At 36.7% G+C, this 18,473-nt stretch overlaps 1 protein-coding gene across 2 annotated transcripts in view; it reads left to right on the top strand.

Moving 5' to 3' along the window:
- The window catches only part of PRKD3 (protein kinase D3), a 63,392-nt gene that overhangs the window by 1,781 nt on the left and 43,138 nt on the right, over positions 1-18,473 (top strand). The window contains exons 1-2 of one of the 2 annotated variants that reach the window (XM_070429017.1): positions 3,475-3,547; positions 5,994-6,869. In XM_070429017.1, coding sequence (XP_070285118.1) covers positions 6,582-6,869 — 288 coding nt within the window. In that variant the 5' untranslated portion in view covers positions 3,475-3,547; positions 5,994-6,581. Of the gene's footprint in view, positions 1-3,474; positions 3,548-5,993; positions 6,870-18,473 lie in introns of those variants that run through there. The other variant, XM_070429016.1, reaches the window with a different exon arrangement.

Genomic DNA, 18,473 nt, shown 5'->3' with positions numbered 1-18,473 from the left:
AAATTATAAAAGTATTGAAAAAAAACATATTCATTTAAATGAATAGTGGTCATTTAAATGCACTTTCTTGAGAGGCTTTATTCTTATTTTTAAAAGGACATTTAAAGTTGGTGTAAACATCATGTTGGAGTTATTGCTCTTTTTAAAAAGAGACTGCTTTTACAGCACTTGAAATATGGGGAAATTATTTGCTAATACAAGTTTTAATTTGGTTTAATAATAGCCATACTTATGATCCACAATTTTCTGTACTGATAATACTTTGAGTCTCTCCCATTATGTAATTCAAATTGAACTTGTGTGTGTGCCTCTTTGGAGCAATTATATCATTAGTGGGCAAAAAAATTTTTTGAGGTAATGTACTTGGGAGATGTTTGAATTTTAATTTCAGTATAGAAAAAAGTTTTCTCCACTCACATGTTTAGTTTATAGTGGCAGGATGTGAGAAATGGTTCATTGGCTATCAGCCAATCCGATTTCTCAGATACGACTGATGTAAGGATTGGTGATGAAGCCCAACATAGATTCATTCAACATTGCCAGACTGGCAGTCTGTAATCTTATTACTGGATAAACATTTCAGTGCCTGAGCAGAGGGCAGACCTGGTGAGCTCTCTTTCTATGTTGTCTCTGACAGTGAAAAAACTGAGAGTGAAATACCCCTGCTTTGGATAAGCAGACTTTTAGCAGCAACAATGTAGTCAAATGTGAGCTCTTAGGAGAAAAAGTATATTAATCTAAGGTAATTTTTATATTTTTAAAATACATAAATAGGTTTAAGGATTGCTACAAACTATTCTTTAAAAAAAAAAAACCCAACCACAAAGTTATTTGAATTTTTTAATAATACAATATGCAGTTGAAAGCAACATCAGTATTACTAAGCAAAGTCAAGCCTGGATTACCGCAAAACATGGACATTGACTTCAGGACATTGGTCAGTATTGCTTTGAAAAAGGCTGCATGCTTTTTTACATGCTGAAAAAATACACATATCAACAGGAGAATAAAAGACCCCCTATTCATCAGCATTCCTGGCACACAAAACTAAATTGAATCAGGAAAACCCATTACTCGTAGAAAGTCATGGTAAATATTATGGTATTCTGAAAAGAAAAAAAACATTTTACCTTTTCACTTTAGCCTTTACTGAGTACAAAAAGAACACTGGCTAAACTAAATAATGAACTTCCTTTTGAAGTATTTGTTTTGTCTTCCTGGAATCCTCTTTGCTTCACTCTGCTTCCCTGACGCCTACTTCTCCTTAGATCTCAACTTTAATACCACTTCCTTAAAGGCACACCTTGCCTGAGACCCCAGTTGAAATTAGGTCCTCTTAGTATTATACTCTGTCGTATCACTTGTTATAATTTGTAGTTACCTTGCTATTCATGTGAATGTTTGTGTAATGTGTATTGCCCACACCATACTGTAACCTTCAAAAAGATCAGTAGTCATGTCTGCTTTGGTCACCTCAGTGTCTCATAACGGTCTGGCAAATAATGGGCACTCAGTAAATATTTGTTGAGTGAAAATGCTGCTGTTAGAGCTTCTTCTAATTAGGTGCATTGCTAAGAGATAGGTGGGAGGTGAGGAAGAGGGAGAGAAAGGTAGATCAACTTGTAATGTTACCACGAAGTAACCCTCAGTTAAAACCCCCTAAACTCCAGGGCCTTTGTTTTACTTGTCTCTAATAATAGGGTAGGTTGAGCTCAAGATATCTTATCTTTGTATTCCCTTCAACAAAGCTGACAGATTATATGACCTTATTTGAATGGTATATGTGACAGAAAGCTCCCCAAAAGCATATTCCAGATGTTTCAAATAAGCGTATTAGAAATGCTTGCCAATTCATAGATGTTAGAAACCAATATACCTAATTGATGGAAAATTTATGTGTACTATTGTCTCAGTTTTCTCATTGAAGCATAAAGGCAAAATAAATTAGGGCTTTTAGATTTCTCGTATATTTAGTTTTAATATTTTGTACCCTACATCTTGTTGCATCTTACAAAGCAAATCAGAGTTCCATAAAACAAAACAGGGAGAGGAAAAACAGATGGGATGAGTGGGCAGAAGCTAATATGACAGCTCACTTAATTTCTTCTATTTGTGTTCATGCTGAAAGTTTTAAAAATATTTTTTTGTTTATAAGTATAACATTTATGTAGTTTATTAATAGTTATCAATAATTCTGATAAATTAGTAGATTGTATTACTAGACAGTTACTTTTATTTGGCTAGTTTTAACAGGTGTAATAAAATGAAAATTTAGTGGAAGACATCTATTAAAATTAAATTATTATTGAACATAGCAATATCTTGTATTTTGTAATATTTAACCTGCACATTATTCATAGATATTTCTACTACTTTTTTAAATGACAGATCAGCTTTTTAAAATTCACACTTGAGTCAGGTATATTTAAGGAGCTCATTGCCTCATGAGAAAACCTGTTCCATTTTTGTGGTGTTGGAGGTGGGATGAAATAGTAGAAGGAACAAGGGTTTTAGGGTCAGGGAAACTTTTGTTTGAAACCCAGTCCCATCACGTATTAGCTGGGTAGTTTTGGACAAGCAACTACTCAAGCTCTAATTCCTTTTCTATAAAATAGAATTAAATAAATCTCCCAGAGTTATTGCAAAGGTTTAATAAAGTATCTCAATTGCATTATTTAGCATAAAGTAGGAGCTTAGTTGTTTCCTTCATCTAAATATTGTAGGTACTTAGCTAAGTTTTCACAACAACCTGTGAGGTAAATAAGTAGTGCTGTTATTTTCATTTTACTTCTATCCTCTGCAGTGATGCTGAATAAAACCTATTATTTTCTTAACACCTTTTCAAATATTTGAAGACCATTATTCTGTTTGGTTTTGTTAAGCATATTTTGTCCCATGACATTGTTTTCACCATTATCTTATTTTAAAAAATCAATACAGCTCAAAAATGTGGACTGTAGAAATGAATACACTAGTAAAGTAGGCTGACTGGCAACCAGTATACAGATTGATGCAGATGTATTCTCAGTGTCCTGGGGGTTTAAGTTTGCATTTCTTTTAGTCACCCATTATTTCTATACTGCACATTTAACTTTTTGAAACTGAATGCAAAGCTTTACAGACATCCTTGTTACGTTTCACTTTAATTTTACTTTATTTTTCCCAGATTGTAGAATCTTAGAGTTTTGGAAGCATGTTCCTTGTTCTCTTTGAGAAATAGTATGTTTTACGAAACTTAGGTCCGAATGCCCTCCCCATCTCTTAATAGCCATGGTGGGCAAGTTGCTTTATCTGCTTGTGCTTCAGTTTTCTCACCTGCAGTAATGATGTTTGCCCTGTCAGATTCCAAATATAGGACCAAGGAAAGATTTCCAAGGCCCTTCCTGAAGACTTCTCTCATCTAAGTTGATAGAGCAGCAAGCTTATCCAAGTCACACTCAGGCAACATATATACAAAAGTCACTTGGAAAACCATCTTGAGTACTGTTTTGGCCAGAATACACTATTTTTTTTTTTTCTTCTGGTTTTGCCAGTTGTGTGATCTTGGGTGAGTACTCTAATCTCTAAGCCTCTGTTTTCTCAACCATAAAATGGGTTGTTGGGCCCTAACTGGTTTGGCTCAGTGGATAGAGTGTCGGCCTGCGAATTGAAAGGTCCCAGGTTCGATTCCTGTCAAGGGCATGTACCGTGGTTGCGGGCACATCCCCAGTGGGGGGTGTACAGGAGGCAGCTGATCGATGTTTCTGACTCTCTGTCCCTCTCTCTTCCTCTCTGTAAAAAATCAATAAAATATATTTTAAAAATAAAATGGGTTGTTGGAAGGATTATATGAGGTAATACATATAAAGTGCTTAGAAAAGTGTCTGACAGATAGAGCTCAATACCTGTGAGTTATTATTAGAAATCTAGAAATCATTCTTTTCCAAGATCTAAGTGCAGTTGATTTGACATTATTTGTTCTCTTTGAATTCATGCTGATATCCAGTGATCATTATATTCAAAACCATTCTTAGGTATTCAAAAACCATTTCATATATAACCTATTCTCAGCTTTGACTAAGGCTTAATATTAAATTTATTTGTCTGTAATTTCTGAAATCTGCTTCCCACTCCTGCCAGCCCACAAGACTTGATGCAACTCTGACCCATCTCCAGGCCATGATTAGTTCTCTCTTTCTGAGCTCTTTCTCCAAGATTATAGCAGCTTTGTGATTACACTTGTTTATTGCTTTAGCAGTATGGAATGGATTGCATCTGGTCCTGAAGATTTACACTCACATTAAGTAGTTTTAGTCTCTATTATTCACCAGGCTCAGGTTTCAGTTCTCAATGTTCTTCTGCAACCGTAGTTGGAAAACTGAGAGAAGATAAACAAAATACAAGTTGAGCAATTCTGCCTTCTCTACGTACTCTCTCAACCTTAACAACATCCTCTCTGAACAGAGATTCTCTCAGTTCCTTGTTCTCTTTGAGAAATAGTATGTTTTACCAAACTTGGGTCCGAATTCTGCCCCCCCACCCCACCCCCACCCCCACCTCTTAATAGCCATGGTGGGCATATTGCTTTATCTGCTTGTGCTTCAGTTTTCTCACCTGCAGAAATTATGTTTGCCCTAACAAATTCCAAAGAGATATTGTGAGATAAAGTATGTGAAATACTTGTAGGATTAAGTGCTGTACAGTATAAGGTGGGATAATAATCATTTATTTGAATGTAGCTATAAAACCTTTTGTTATCTTTAGGTATTTTTTTCCCGAAGCCTTCGTGTGTATGTTTTTTAGTTTTCTCATTCCTGGTACTATATCTGTATGGTTTTGCTGTTCTGTTGTGTTCGTCCTATTTTTTTTTTTAGCCCCATTAACTTCTCTCCAGAGAGTCATTCAGCAAACCCACTGGATACTTCCCTCTTTTTTATTATTGGAATTGTTTACAGGTATTTAAATGGAATTTAGAAAGATCCATCTCTTGTGAGCTATTTCACTTAGCCATTGGTTTGGTGTGGGGTTATACCTTCTTTTTATGTTTTGAACTGTCCTCTTAAAAAAGTGTGATACATATGTAATGGTGCCTAGTTGTTCTTTTCTTTACTTTTAGAAGTCTTTTATGATGAGATCACTTTCTGCTGAATTCCCCATCATAAGTATGTTTTTCACATTACTTGTTGGCCATATAACTTGTATAGTATATGTCCACCAGCTTTTTTAGACTTCTGAAAGAAATCTGTCAACAAAGCAACTCAACAATTATATTTTGTCAGAATTAGCCTTTTGTTGTTGTTAATCCATACCCGAGGATATTTTTCCATTGCTTTTTAGAGAGAGTGGAAGGGAGGGGGAGAGACAGAGAGAGAGAAACATTGATGTGAGAGAGACACATGGATTGGTTGCCTCCCACACATACCCTGACCAGGGCTAGGGATTAAGCTTGCAATCTAGGTTCATGCCCTTGACCAGAATCGAACCCAGGACCCTTCAGCCTGCAGGCCAGTGCTCTATCCACTGAGCCAACCCAGCTAGAGCCAGAATTAGACTTTAATATAAGAAAGAATACTCTCAATTTGTCTGTGTCAGGACAATTATATATCTTTTATATGGCTGAGTAGAACATATTTTATTATTTTATTTCTATGACAATATGACTTTTACTTTTCTTTTTTGTCCCTTCTGCTGTTCTCTGTTCCCTCTGTCATAACTCAGTTGTGTATTTGTGGAATAAAAGTGTTTGATTTCAAATCTCAGGATTTCATTAAGAGTGCTGGATTGTTGTTGTTGTTGTTGTTGTTATTATTATTATTATTTGAAGCAGGAGGCTTTCCCTGAAGTGAAAAAAATGGCTCTGATAACTAGGAAAAAAATGGCTACCCATTAGGAGTTATTGGTGAATTATAAACATACAATCAAAAATTCTCATTTGAAAAATTATAGGTATTCTTGCATTTTTAAAATGTCAAATGAGTATAAAATGTTAAAAGTTTTTTAAAAATTCCTTTCAGGCTGTCTACATCTCAGAAAGAATCAGCTTTTCTCGATGGACCCATTCATCAAATGAAATATACCTGAACTATTTTAAAAAGCTTTGTACTTCATAATGGAAATATCTACCCCCCCTACAAATGAAAATGAGGTCATTTGAGAAGGTGATTTAAGGAGTGAACATTTGAGAAAGTATCCCATCAAATCAGTGAACCAAAGGATAAGTACTGAATTAATCAATCTGAAACACCTTTGTATAAACAGGAAAGTTTTTATCTTGACAGAAAAATAAGTTTTATTCAGAATGTATTTTCTGAAATTTAGAGAGACAAGAGTAAACTTAAAGGAAAATAAATGAAGATGTTCAGAAGGTAAGCAGTCGACTCTTTTCTGATGAGGATATTAAGGGAAGTAGCGACCTTCTGTGCATTTAACTCACAGTTGTAGAACTTGCAGCCATCACTATGAGTAGCTTAAAAGAGGAAATAGAGAAGTTTTCAACTAAACCTAAAAGTACAGACATTTTTTTTCCTGCTGAGATTTTAAAGGCTTCTTCATAACCATTGAAAAAGAATTGACAACTGTTTTAAAAGATTAAAGAAAGGCAGATGTCTGCAAACAATTCCCCTCCATCAGCCCAGAAGTCTGTGTTACCTGCAACTCTTCCTGCTGTGCTTCCAACTCCTTCTTCATGTTCAAGTCCAAAGACAGGACTTTCTGCCCGGCTCTCTAATGGAAGCTTCAGTGCACCGTCACTCACCAACTCCAGAGGCTCAGTGCATACAATTTCATTTCTACTGCAAATTGGCCTTACACGGGAGAGTGTTACCATCGAAGCTCAGGAACTATCTTTATCTGCTGTCAAGGATCTTGTGTGCTCCATTGTTTATCAAAAGGTACTGTGCATGCTTTTTATGTCAATAGTTTTTCTAAGTAATATTGTTTCTAATGCTTTCTTGTGAATTATATATGCAACAATGAATTAACACAGATGGATGAATTAATTGTTTATATCCTAATTCTGAGCATTGTTGGAAGAGTGTGAATAAACTTATCTATATATATAAAAGGCTAAGCAACCGTCCATCCAACCGACCGACTGTCTAATTGGCTGGTAGGTATGACGTGCACTGATCACCAAGGGGCAGACGCTCAACGCAGGAGCTGCTGAGCGGTAGCAACTTGGCAGAGTGCCCTCTCACACTCCGGGACCCCTTGGGGGATGTCAGCCCAATCCCCACAGGCCAGGCCAAGGGGCCCCAGCTGCCAGAGGGACCCCGCTCATTCTACAGATGCTCTTTGAGCCGAGGCCCAGCCGCAGGTGTGGTCAGCAAGGGAGGGACCGTGGGAGTTGGCTCCAGGGCATGTCCAGCCCATCTTGCCAAGTCCCATCCCACCAGCCGCCTTCTGATTAATTTCGTTTCAATGTGCACAAATCTGTGCACTGGGCCACTAGTGAGTCTATAAAGTCTGAAATTTCAGAGTCTAACAACTGGAGCCTGTATCCCAACTTTAAAATACTGCTTATTCAGTTGTCCTTTTAAGAGCAGGAAAATCAGCATAAAGTCAAGAGAATTTAAGAAATCTCATTTGGCCGAAACCGGTTTGGCTCAGTGGATAGAGCGTCGGCCTGCGGACTGAAAGGTCCCAGGTTCGATTCTGGTCAAGGGCATGTACCTTGGTTGTGGGCACATCCCCAGTAGGAGATGTGCAAGAGGCAGCTGATCGATATTTCTCTCTCATCGATGTTTCTAACTCTCTCTCTCTCTCTCTCCCTTCCTCTCTGTAAAAAATCAATAAAATATATTTTAAAAAAAAGAAATCTCATTTGATTTCATAGAAACCAATAGGTAGAGAGCACAAGGAATCAAGGTGTCTTACACAGCTGCAGCTGAGTCCCAGGTCCATCCCTTGGTCTTAATAGGTGCTCTCTTTTTTATACTCTTTCTTCCCTTTAGATCCTGATTTCACCTAAACTGCCATTTAATATGAGTAGATCATATTCTTTTTAAAAAATATATATATTTATTGATTTTTTTACAGAGAGGAAGGGAGGGATAGAGAGTTAGAAACATCGATGAGAGAGAAACATCGATCAGCTGCCTCCTGCACACCCCCCACTGGAGATGTGCCCGCAACCCAGGTACACGCCCTTGACCGGAATCGAACCTGGGACCCTTCAGTCTGCAGGCCGACACTCCATCCACTGAGCCAAACCGGTTAGGGAGATCATATTCTTTTTGTCTTTTAAAAACAAAGTACATGAGTTGGAATATGTGACAGAATACATGAAAATTTGAAAGTTGAGGGTAGTTTTGTTTCTCATTCACCGATCCCCTGCCCTATATCATGCCATGTTTTAAGGAACTGTAGCTAAGTGCTGTAATTATTTTGATTTGATGGATGGCTGGTATGTTTTCTATCTTCTATATATATAAAAGCCCAGCGACCAGAATGGCGGAACAACCAGAATGACCAGTTGGCTATGACACGCACTGCGGCAGCCAACCAGCCTGATCCGGGCGCCAGTCGACCCCCATTCTCCTCCCCCTGGCTGACCCCACCCCCATCAGCCCCCAACACTCCAATCAAGGGTGGGGATGGCTGGCCAACTGCCTGCAGCCCCTCCCCCCGGCCAGCCACAGCCCCTTTCCCCCACCGGCCCGGCCCGATGGGCCCCCATCAGGATGGGGCGGCTGGTTTTCCTTTCATTAAATGTTACAGGGCTTGTTCATAAATATTTTTGCAACTAGGTTGTACTTTTTACTTTAAAGGTAAGATTTTAACTTGAATATTTTGATTTTATTTGAGCTCATAGAAACTCATAACCAATGCGTTGGTGGAGTCTGTATTATTCAGTTTTAAATCTTTGGAAATTTCATTTATTTCTTATATTTGTATAGAAGTATACTGATTTTATACAGGATTATTTTAGAATTAATGTTACTTCATCATTAATATAGATGTGAGAAGTAGGTCAGATGGAGTAAACTCATGGGAAACTAGATTAAAAATCATAATCCAGGAAAAATTAGAGTGATACCAAGGAAATAAACAGGATATAGCTCACAAAAAGATAATTCAAGGTAAACTTTATACATATTAAAATAGAACAATTGGTTATGGTTATAGCCAGCATAATATGAATATTATAGTGAACTTGAATTTGAACCAATATTATAGTCATATGGGGATGTGTTTGGCAAAAAATATATAGCATACATATGACATAAACATATTACACATTCCTTTTAGACATGTGCTAGAATGCTGCTTGTTTAAATGAAAAAGATATTGAGCTTAAAACTAGGTCCATTATGAATATGGATGGATACAGTTAAACAAGGATTGTATAAATAAATAAATAAATAAATATTAGATTCCTATATTTTCATGTTGGTTTATAAAACATATTTAACAACAAACAGGATCTCTGCCTTCTAGGAGTTTATACGCTAAAAGAAGTGCTTTTTATGCTGATAAAAGCCAAAGAACTAGTGGACCTGGCAGTCAGGAGAACCAAGAAAGCAAGCCAGTGTGAGCAGCAAGTAGAGCTGGGATTGAGCCAAGCAGAAACTGGCTGATCAGATCTCTGCTGGGGGCTAATACCAGAGAGTCATATTACAAATGAGCAAATCAGGATCGAGGGAATAGGCCAAAAGCCCTGCCTGTTTTATAGTGTTTATTCATGCATGGATTCCCAATGTCAAAATTACATGAGCGTTTAAATCTGTATTATTTTTTGTTACTGGTGTGTGTTAAAAACAAACAAACACACACACAAAAACCTAGAATAATCCAAAAAAAGAAGTAGTAGTGTTTTAGACGCTGAGACAGACTCAGGTGATGATATTGATTCTGCCATTTTCTTGTTTTTTGAATATAGACCCTTTTCAAGTCACTTGACTTTTGATCCTGATCTGTAGGATCATAATATTTACCTCCATTTAAAAATTATGGTGATTAAATGTAAAGCCCTTGATACAGTGTCTGGCACATAATTAGTGCCCCCAAGTAGTAATAGTCATGATTTTTTTAAGTCTCTTTAAATCTGGAAACATTATTGGTCCTGTGGTGGTCTTAAAATACTAGTAAATACCAAAGTGAGTATAGCATTCCTCCAACATGCTGGCATTGCTTTACTCTTGCCTTTTGATTTTAGTGTTTAGCATATGACAAACTATAAAAAACAGAGCTTGTGTTCATTTTATTAGAGAACTGAGATTGTTTTAGGAATTTCAAAGAAATTAAATGGAATTGTCTATAACAAGTGCTTTGCACAATACCTAATGCATAATAACTATGCTCAGCATTGGCCCGTGTAACTCAAGTTGGTTGGAGCGTCATCCCATACACCAAAGGTGGTGGGTTCAATTCCTGGTCAGGGCACACACCTAGGTTTGCAGGTTTGATTCCCGGTCAGGACTCGTGCGTTCGGGAGGCAAGTGATCGATGTTTCTCTCTCTTTCTCTCTTTTTTTTTTCTCTCTCTAAAGTCAATTAAAAAAACACACACCTATATTCAATGAATGTTAGTTTCCCACTTCTTGCTTTCATATTGCCAAAGGGATGTACCTCTAAGATGCTACTGCTACTGCATTAATTTGTTGAATGAGCATAGTAATTGTAATTGGGGTGAGAAAGGAAATTCTTTAAGCTATAACAGTGTTTACTGAAAATGAAATAATTCTAACTAAAGTTGACTGACTGTTTTTAACTATTTTAAACATTTTTTAGTTTTGACTATTTACATGACATTAGACCTGACGACTTTCCTTATTAACTAGTGTTTTTGGCCTGTTCTTTGACTGAATACATTGTCTCTGCAGGCACTGGTTGGTTGTAATTTTCAGGTCCTGCCAAAGTAGAGCAAAAAACCCAGCTGTATCTTTTGTTTTCTGGAAACCAGTTGTCATTACGGGTTGTTTCCCTGTCTCATTTTTTCTATGACAGCTGGGTTGTAGAAGCTAGGCGTCATCCTACTCTTCACCCTAGTCCTTTTTGTCTTAGCAAATAGTGTTAGGCAACCATAACTAATCTGGAGGCTCGAACTGGAAGAAGTGTGTGGTGTTTTTTTTAAAAATTTTGCTGGATATTCAGGTTAAGACCTTGGCTAGGATAAAAAGTTCCAGATAGTTTGAATTAAAGTAATCAGAACTAATAAAAACAAGGAAGAAGGAAAATGAAAAAAGATTGTTCTGGTTTGTGTCAAAGAGAAATAGCAAATGTTAAATGAAGTGCTCCTCTGGTATGTCATACCCAGAAAATTCTGGGTTGGAGATTAATGATGAAAGTTCAGAATAAACTCAGTTATGTTGAGTAATCTTCTCATTGACTCATCTAGACTCTGGGCCTTCTATCGGTATTTAGAAACAGAATCATTTAAATTATTCTTTAATTAATACTTTCCTAAAAATGGTGTTAAATTATTTGTCCCTGGGAAATATAGTAGTGTTAAATTAGTTAACTTTGCTCAGTAGTCAACAACCTTTTCAGTAAGTGCCTGTGAAACACTTAAGTTCTAGGTGTTAGGAGTTGAGTAAGGAACATGAAAAAAGAATGCCCTTGCCCTTGTGTAGCTTATTACTATGATGTAGTTATTAGAAAGATGTCCTGTAAAGATTTATTTGACATCAAATTTAAAAATGATTTTAGTGTTCAACTTCTAAAATTAAATGAATGTAAAGAAATCTGTGGTGCTGAGAATGTTCTATATTTTGATCTAGGTAGTGGTAATGGGTGTGTGTGTGTGTGCACGTGCGTATGTGTATATAGTAGTCTATCTTCTAATTAAGATTAGTGCACTTACTCATTATACTTCGGTTAGAATTTTTAAAAAAACTTAAACTAAAATGTACACTAAAAGTCTTCAAGGTTTCCCATTGTACTTAGAATAAAACCCATGTTCCTTTTTAAAAGGTGTATAGTGGTAAGTTATTTGTTCAGATAAATGTTAAATTTTGAAGCTCCTTTGTTAACATGCAAAAATTGTATTTGACCACATAGAATTAAAAACTTGAAAACTTCCTGCCTCATTACCATTTTTCTGACAAAAGTTTCATGGCATGAACTTTAAACTGTTCACATAAAGAACTCTCAACATACAGTTGCTTGAATAAATTTTATTTGCAAGTATTGGAACCTTTTATAATAAATGTAAATGCATACCATAAAAAGTAACTTCTCTGAAATGGTTATTAAAAGATAAGATCTGTTTTTTATTCTTGAAGCCATCTTTAATGTAAAAGCAAAGAAAGAGTTTGAAGTGGGCAAAGAGAGCTGATAAGAGGTGGGAATTTGATAACATTATGAAATTCTATTAATTTTCCAAATGGACTAGGAAAAGACTTCATTTTGCACAGTCAGGAGGAGTTGTTGGCACAGTCTGTAGAAAGCAAATCTAGGAAAGCCTGGGGGAATTTGGAAAGAGGCTAAATTAGCCAAGGCCGGTTTGGCTCTGTGGATAGAACGTTGGCCTGCGGACTGAAGGGTCCCAGGTTCGATTCCGATCGGGGGCATGTGCCTGGGTTGCGGGCACATCCCCGGTGGGAGATGTGCAGGGGGCGGCTGATCGATGTTTCTCTCTCATCGATGTTTCTAGCTCTCTGTCTCTCTCCCTTCCTCTCTGTAAAAAATCAATAAAATATGTTTTTAAAAAAAAAAAAAGAGGCTAAATTAAAGGCCTATTTTGCTTCTACCCTGATGGCTTTTGCTGTTTTCTTTCATTTCCTCTTTCTTTTAATCAAAGCTGAGGTAAGCTAGGGAAGGAAATATGGGCATGTCTAGTTTTCAGAAGGTTGTCAACTTCCTTCCACATTTTCCAGTCTCTCTATACTCTTATTCCCTACAGTAGTGTTTCTTAACTTTAGCACTGTGGACATTTTGGGTCAGTTTTGTTTGTGGGCTGTCTTGTGCATTGTAGGCTGTTTAGCAGCATCTCTGGCCTTTATCCATTGGCTGCTAGACCTCAGGTTGTAATAACCAAAAGTGTCTCAAGACATGGCCACATATCTTCTGGGGGGGTATGAAGGGGTAATATTACCCCAATTGAGAACTGCCCTAGGGAAATAAACTAAATACAGCAATCCTCACTTAACGTTGTTGATAGGTTCTGTGACTTTATTTTTTTTTTAAATTCTCACCTGAGGATATGTTTTGGAATTTTTGTTTTGTTTTGTTTTGCATTTTTTTAATTTAAATTCTTTATTGTTTAAAGTATTACATATGTCTCCTTTTCCCCCATTGACCTCTCCTCAGCCGTTCCCACCCCCCAGCACATGCCCTCACCCCCCTACAGTCTGTGTCCATGGGATATGCTTATACGCATGCATACAAGTCTTTTGGTTGATCTCTTACACCCTCCCCACCCTCGAGTTCTCTCTGAGGTTAGATGGTCTGTTGGTTGCTTATATGTCTCTGGATCTACTTTTGTTCATCAGTTTATGTTGTTCATGTTATTCCACAAATGAGTGAGATCATGTGATATTTATTTTTCTCCGACTGGCTTATTTCGCTTAGCATGATGCTCTCCAGGTCCATCCATGCTGTTGCAAATGGTAAGAATTCCTTCTTTTTTACCACAGCATAGTATTCCATTGTGTAGATGTACCACAGCTTTCTAATCCACTCACCTATTGATGGGCACTTAGGCTGTTTCCAAATCTTAGCTCTGGTAAATTTTGCTGCTATGAACATAGGGGTGCATATATCCTTTCTGATTGGTGTTTCTGATTTCTTGGGATATATTCCTAGAAGTGGGATCACTGGGTCAAATGGGAGTTCCATTTTTAGTTTTTTGAGGAATCTCCATACTGTTTCCACAGTGGTTGCACCAGTCTGCATTCCCACCAGCAGTGCACAAGGGTTCCTTTTTCTCCACATCCTCTCCAGCACTTGTCGTTTGTTGATTTGTTGATGATAGCCATTCTGACAGGTGTGAGATGGTACCTCATTGTCGTTTTGATTTGCATCTCTCAGATATTAGTGACTTAGAGCATGTTTTCATATGTCTCTTGGCCTCTGTATGTCCTCTTTCAAAAAGTGTCTATTTAGGTCCTTTGCCCATTTTTTGATTGGATTGTTTATCTTCCTTTTGTTAAGTTGTATGAGTTTCCTGTAAAGTTTGGAGATTAAATGCTTATCGGAAATAACATTGGCAAATATGTTCTCCCATGCAGTGGGCTTTCTTGTTGTTTTGTTGATGGTTTCTTTTGCTGTGCAGAAGCTTTTTATTATGATGTAGTCCCATTTGTTTACTTTCTCCATAGTTTCCATTGTCCTAGGAGCTGTATTGGTAAAGAAATTGCTACGGCATATGTCTGATATTTTGCTGCCTATGGATCCTTCTAAGATTTTTGTAGTTTCCCATCTTACGTTTAAGTCCTTTATCCATTTTGAGTTTACTTTTGTGTATGGTGTAAGTTGGTAGTCTAGTTTCATTTTTTTGCATGTCTCTGTCCAATTTTCCCCAACACCATTTATTGAAGAGACTTTCTTGACTCCATTGTATGCTCTTGCCAAATATTAATTGAGCATAATGGTTTAGGTCAGTTTCTGGGTTTCTTCTTTTGTTCCATTGGTCTATATGTCTGTTCTTGTGCCAGTACCAGGCAGTTGTGAGAACAATGGTTTTGTAATATAGCTTGATATCTGGTATCGTGATCCCTCCAACTTTGTTCTTCTTTCTCAAGGTTGCTGCGGCTATTCAGGGTCTTTTTATATTCCAGGTGGATTTTTGGAGTTCTAGGTCTGTGAAATATGCCATTGGTATTTTAATGGGGCGTGCATTGAATCTATAGATTGCTTTGGGTAGGGTGGACATTTTAATGATGTTGATTCTACCAATCCATGAACATGGGATATTCTTCCATTTGTTCATGTCTTCCTCTATCTCTTTTTTCAATGCCCTATAGTTTTCCGAGTATAGGTCTTTTACCTCCTTAGTTGAGTTTATTCCTAGGTATCTTACTTTTTTTGTTGCAATAGTAAATGGGATTGCTTTTTTTGTTTCTCTTTCTGTGAGTTCATTATTGGTGTATTAAAAAGCCATAGATTTCTGGGTGTTAATTTTGTATCCTGCTACATTGCCAAATTCATTTATTAAGTCTACAGAGATATGTTTTATAGATTTTTGTTTGAGAAAGAGAGAGAGAGAGAGAGAGAGAGGAATATTGATGTGAGAGAGAGACATCAATCGGTTGCCTTCCATAGGGATTGACCCCCCACCCCCACCCCACAACCTAGGTATATGCCCTGACTGGGAATTGAACCCATAACCCTTTATGCACGCCTTTTGGTGCACATGACTGCACTCCAACCAACTGAGCCACTTACCTTCTCCCAGTTAACCTTGTACTTGCACTTTCACTTTTTCTCCATGGAAACCCTGTTTCTCTTTTTGTTATGATTCTACTTTAAATATCACTATTAAAGTGGTATTCCACCTTCCCAATTAAAGTTCTTTACCCCGTCTTTTAGAATTTTGTTCATTTTTCATGTTTCACATTTCCCTTATCATGTTGTATGTGTGTGTTTATTTTAGTCTTCCTATTAGTACATTGTAAATTTCTGGAAGACAAGGACTATTTTGTCTGTATAAACCACAGGTCCATGTGCAAAATGAGAATTTTTAAAATGAGTTTTATTCATACAAATATTTTCAGAGATTTTATTTTTTATAATGATGGAATGTGGAATCCTTTCTTTTTTGAAAATACATTTTTATTGATGTTAGAGAGGAAGGGAGATGGATGGAGAGATAGAAACATCATTGATCGGTTCCTTCCTGCATGCTCCACATTGGGGATTGTGCCCTGATCGGGAATCAAACTGTGACCTCCAAGCTCATAGGTCGACGCTCAGCCACTGAGCTACACCGGCTGGGCTGGAATCCTTTCTTACTAATGCTTGAGAATTGTCGCAACCAAGTTACAGGGATGTTTTATACTCCATTAGATGGTGTAGAACTTAATAATAAAAATGTAATAAAATTTTAATTTTAAAATCATTTAATGAAAAAATTTTTTATTCTCTTTTCATTCTTTTCCATTGAAAATTTTTATAGTGTTAGATATATGTTTAAAGCAAATTATGGAGTTTTATAAATATTAATGGTAAGACAAATAATGGGAAGAATAATTAGTGCTATAAAAATTGTAATTCTGTATTTTCCATTGTTTACCCAGGTTTTAAAAAATACAAATAAACTCTTCAGTTCCTAATTAAGTCATTGTTTTCAAATTTTTAAAATGTAACTTATTCAAAAATTTGACACCTTTTTTGGAAATATATACAAGAATTTTTAATGGGAAAATAAAGGTTAGAAACTAAGATGAAGCTAGGTTGGTATCTCTACCTAAAACACATACCATCGAATCCAACCTAGCTTGATGCTAGAAGTGGGCCCCAGACTTGGCTTTGCTTTTGCTATGGGCAAAGTAAACAAAACATGATTAGTTACATGATCAAATTGTTCATATTATAAAACCAACCAGAGTAATTTCTTTTATTGGTCCTCACAAAGAAAAACTGTCATATCAAGTAGATGAACCATATTCTCAGCAACATCCCTGCACTGAGTGCAGTGATAGTGGAACACATTTCAGGCCATTCAGTGCAGGCCAGTGGCACACTATGTAGCTTACTAAAGAATATTTTATGAGCCAAAATGAGAACATACAATTGTAAGATTAACTGAAGAAATTTGAAATATCTAGAGCAACATTTCCCAAGGCAAATGGTCTCTTTTTTTTAATTGAATTAACATTTAAACACAGTTATTTTGTAAAATAAGCACTTAAAATTTTCTCTTAAATAATTTTATTTTTTTTTATTAGTTAAGGTATTACAAATGTGTCCTCATCCCCCCCATTAACCCCCAACCTCCCTCCCGCACACTCATGCTCCCATCCCCCTGTTGTCCATGTCCATTGGTTTGGCTTATATACATGTATACAAGTCCTTTGGTTGATCTCTTCCCCTTACCCCCGCCCTCCCCTACTTTCCTTCAGGGGATTGATAGCCTGATCGCTGTTTCTCAGTCTTTGGATCTGTCCCTTTTCATCAGTCTATGTTTTTCTCTATAATCCACAAATGAGTGAGATCATGTGGTATTTATCTTTCTCTGATTGGCTTATTTCGCTTAGCATAATGCTCTCCAGTTCCATCCATGCTGTTGCAAAAGGCAAGAGTTCCTTTTTTTTTTTTTTTACCGCAGCATAGTATTCCATTGTGTAGATGTACCACAGCTTTCTAATCCACTCATCTGCTGATGGTCACTTAGGCTGTTTCCAAATCTTAGCTATGGTGAATTGTGCTGCTATGAACATAGGGATGCATATATCCTTTCTGATTGGTGTTTCTGGTTTCTTGGGATATATTCCTAGTAGTGGGATCACTGGGTCAAATGGGAGTTCCATTTTTAGTTTTTTGAGGTAGCTCCATACTGTTCTCCACAGTGGCTGCACCAGTCTGCATTCCCACCAGCAGTGCAGAAGGGTTCCTTTTTCTCCACATCCTCTCCAACACTTGTTGATTTGTTGATGATAGCCATTCTGACAGGTGTGAGATGATAACGCATTGTCGTTTTGATTTGCATCTCTTCTCCTAAATAATTTTACTAACTACAAAAACATTTTAGAACACATACTTTTATATTTTAGTCCTTGGTTTACTAAACCCCAAAGTATCAAAGCACTGTAGTCAAAAAATGTAGATGTATTGAAATAATATGCTTAGGGCAAATATAAACAGATCTGTAAGTCTCCTGCTATGACCAAAAGTTGTTTTGTTTTCAAAGATACCATAATGAATCATGTATTTGTAATTACAGTGAATAGATGAAAGAAAATATTGGGTAAATGCTAGAGTCTATATATACATATAGAAAAAATACTGGATTTTTGGAACTTTGTGACTGTGTTTGGGAATTGTTGACCTACCAGCACTATTCAATTTACTACGATGATGGAAGTGTTCTATATCTGCACTGTTCAAAATGGTAGCCAGTAGCTAAGGTGGCTATTGGGCACATGAAGTGTGGCTAGAGTGACTGAGGAACTAAATTTCTAATTTTATTGATTTTAATTAAATTTAAGTAACTGCATGTGGCTAGTATCCAACCATCGAGGAAGTTCATTTCTAGAGTGCAAGAAAGACTGCTTATGTTTCTGGCTATCTAAGATAGAATAGCAATAAGTTCAAACTTATATACTCCATCAGTAACTGAATGAAGAAATCCTGTATTTCTAAGAGACGTGTGTTTTAAGATAATCAGTAATTATATTTGTTTACTTTTCTATTTTGAACTTGAAAGTTAACCAGGATGCTTAAGTACATGATCAGTCTTGTAGATGTTAGTAGAATTGTTAGCAAATAGATAGTGTTAGGCTAAAAACTACATTTAACCCTTTGCAGTCCAATTTTATTTTTGAAATTCAAACAGTCTGGTCCAGATTAATTGACGGGATTGAATGTTGAACCGGTTTTCGGTGTCGACCTCAG

This window comes from Myotis yumanensis, unplaced genomic scaffold (genome assembly GCF_028538775.1).
Source record: "Myotis yumanensis isolate MYYU_CA2020_CCGP unplaced genomic scaffold, mMyoYum1.0.hap1 SCAF_11, whole genome shotgun sequence".
Classification (NCBI taxonomy): Eukaryota; Metazoa; Chordata; class Mammalia; order Chiroptera; family Vespertilionidae; genus Myotis; species Myotis yumanensis.
Note: the sequence above shows the minus strand (reverse complement) of the source record. Positions and strands in the feature narration are given on the sequence as shown.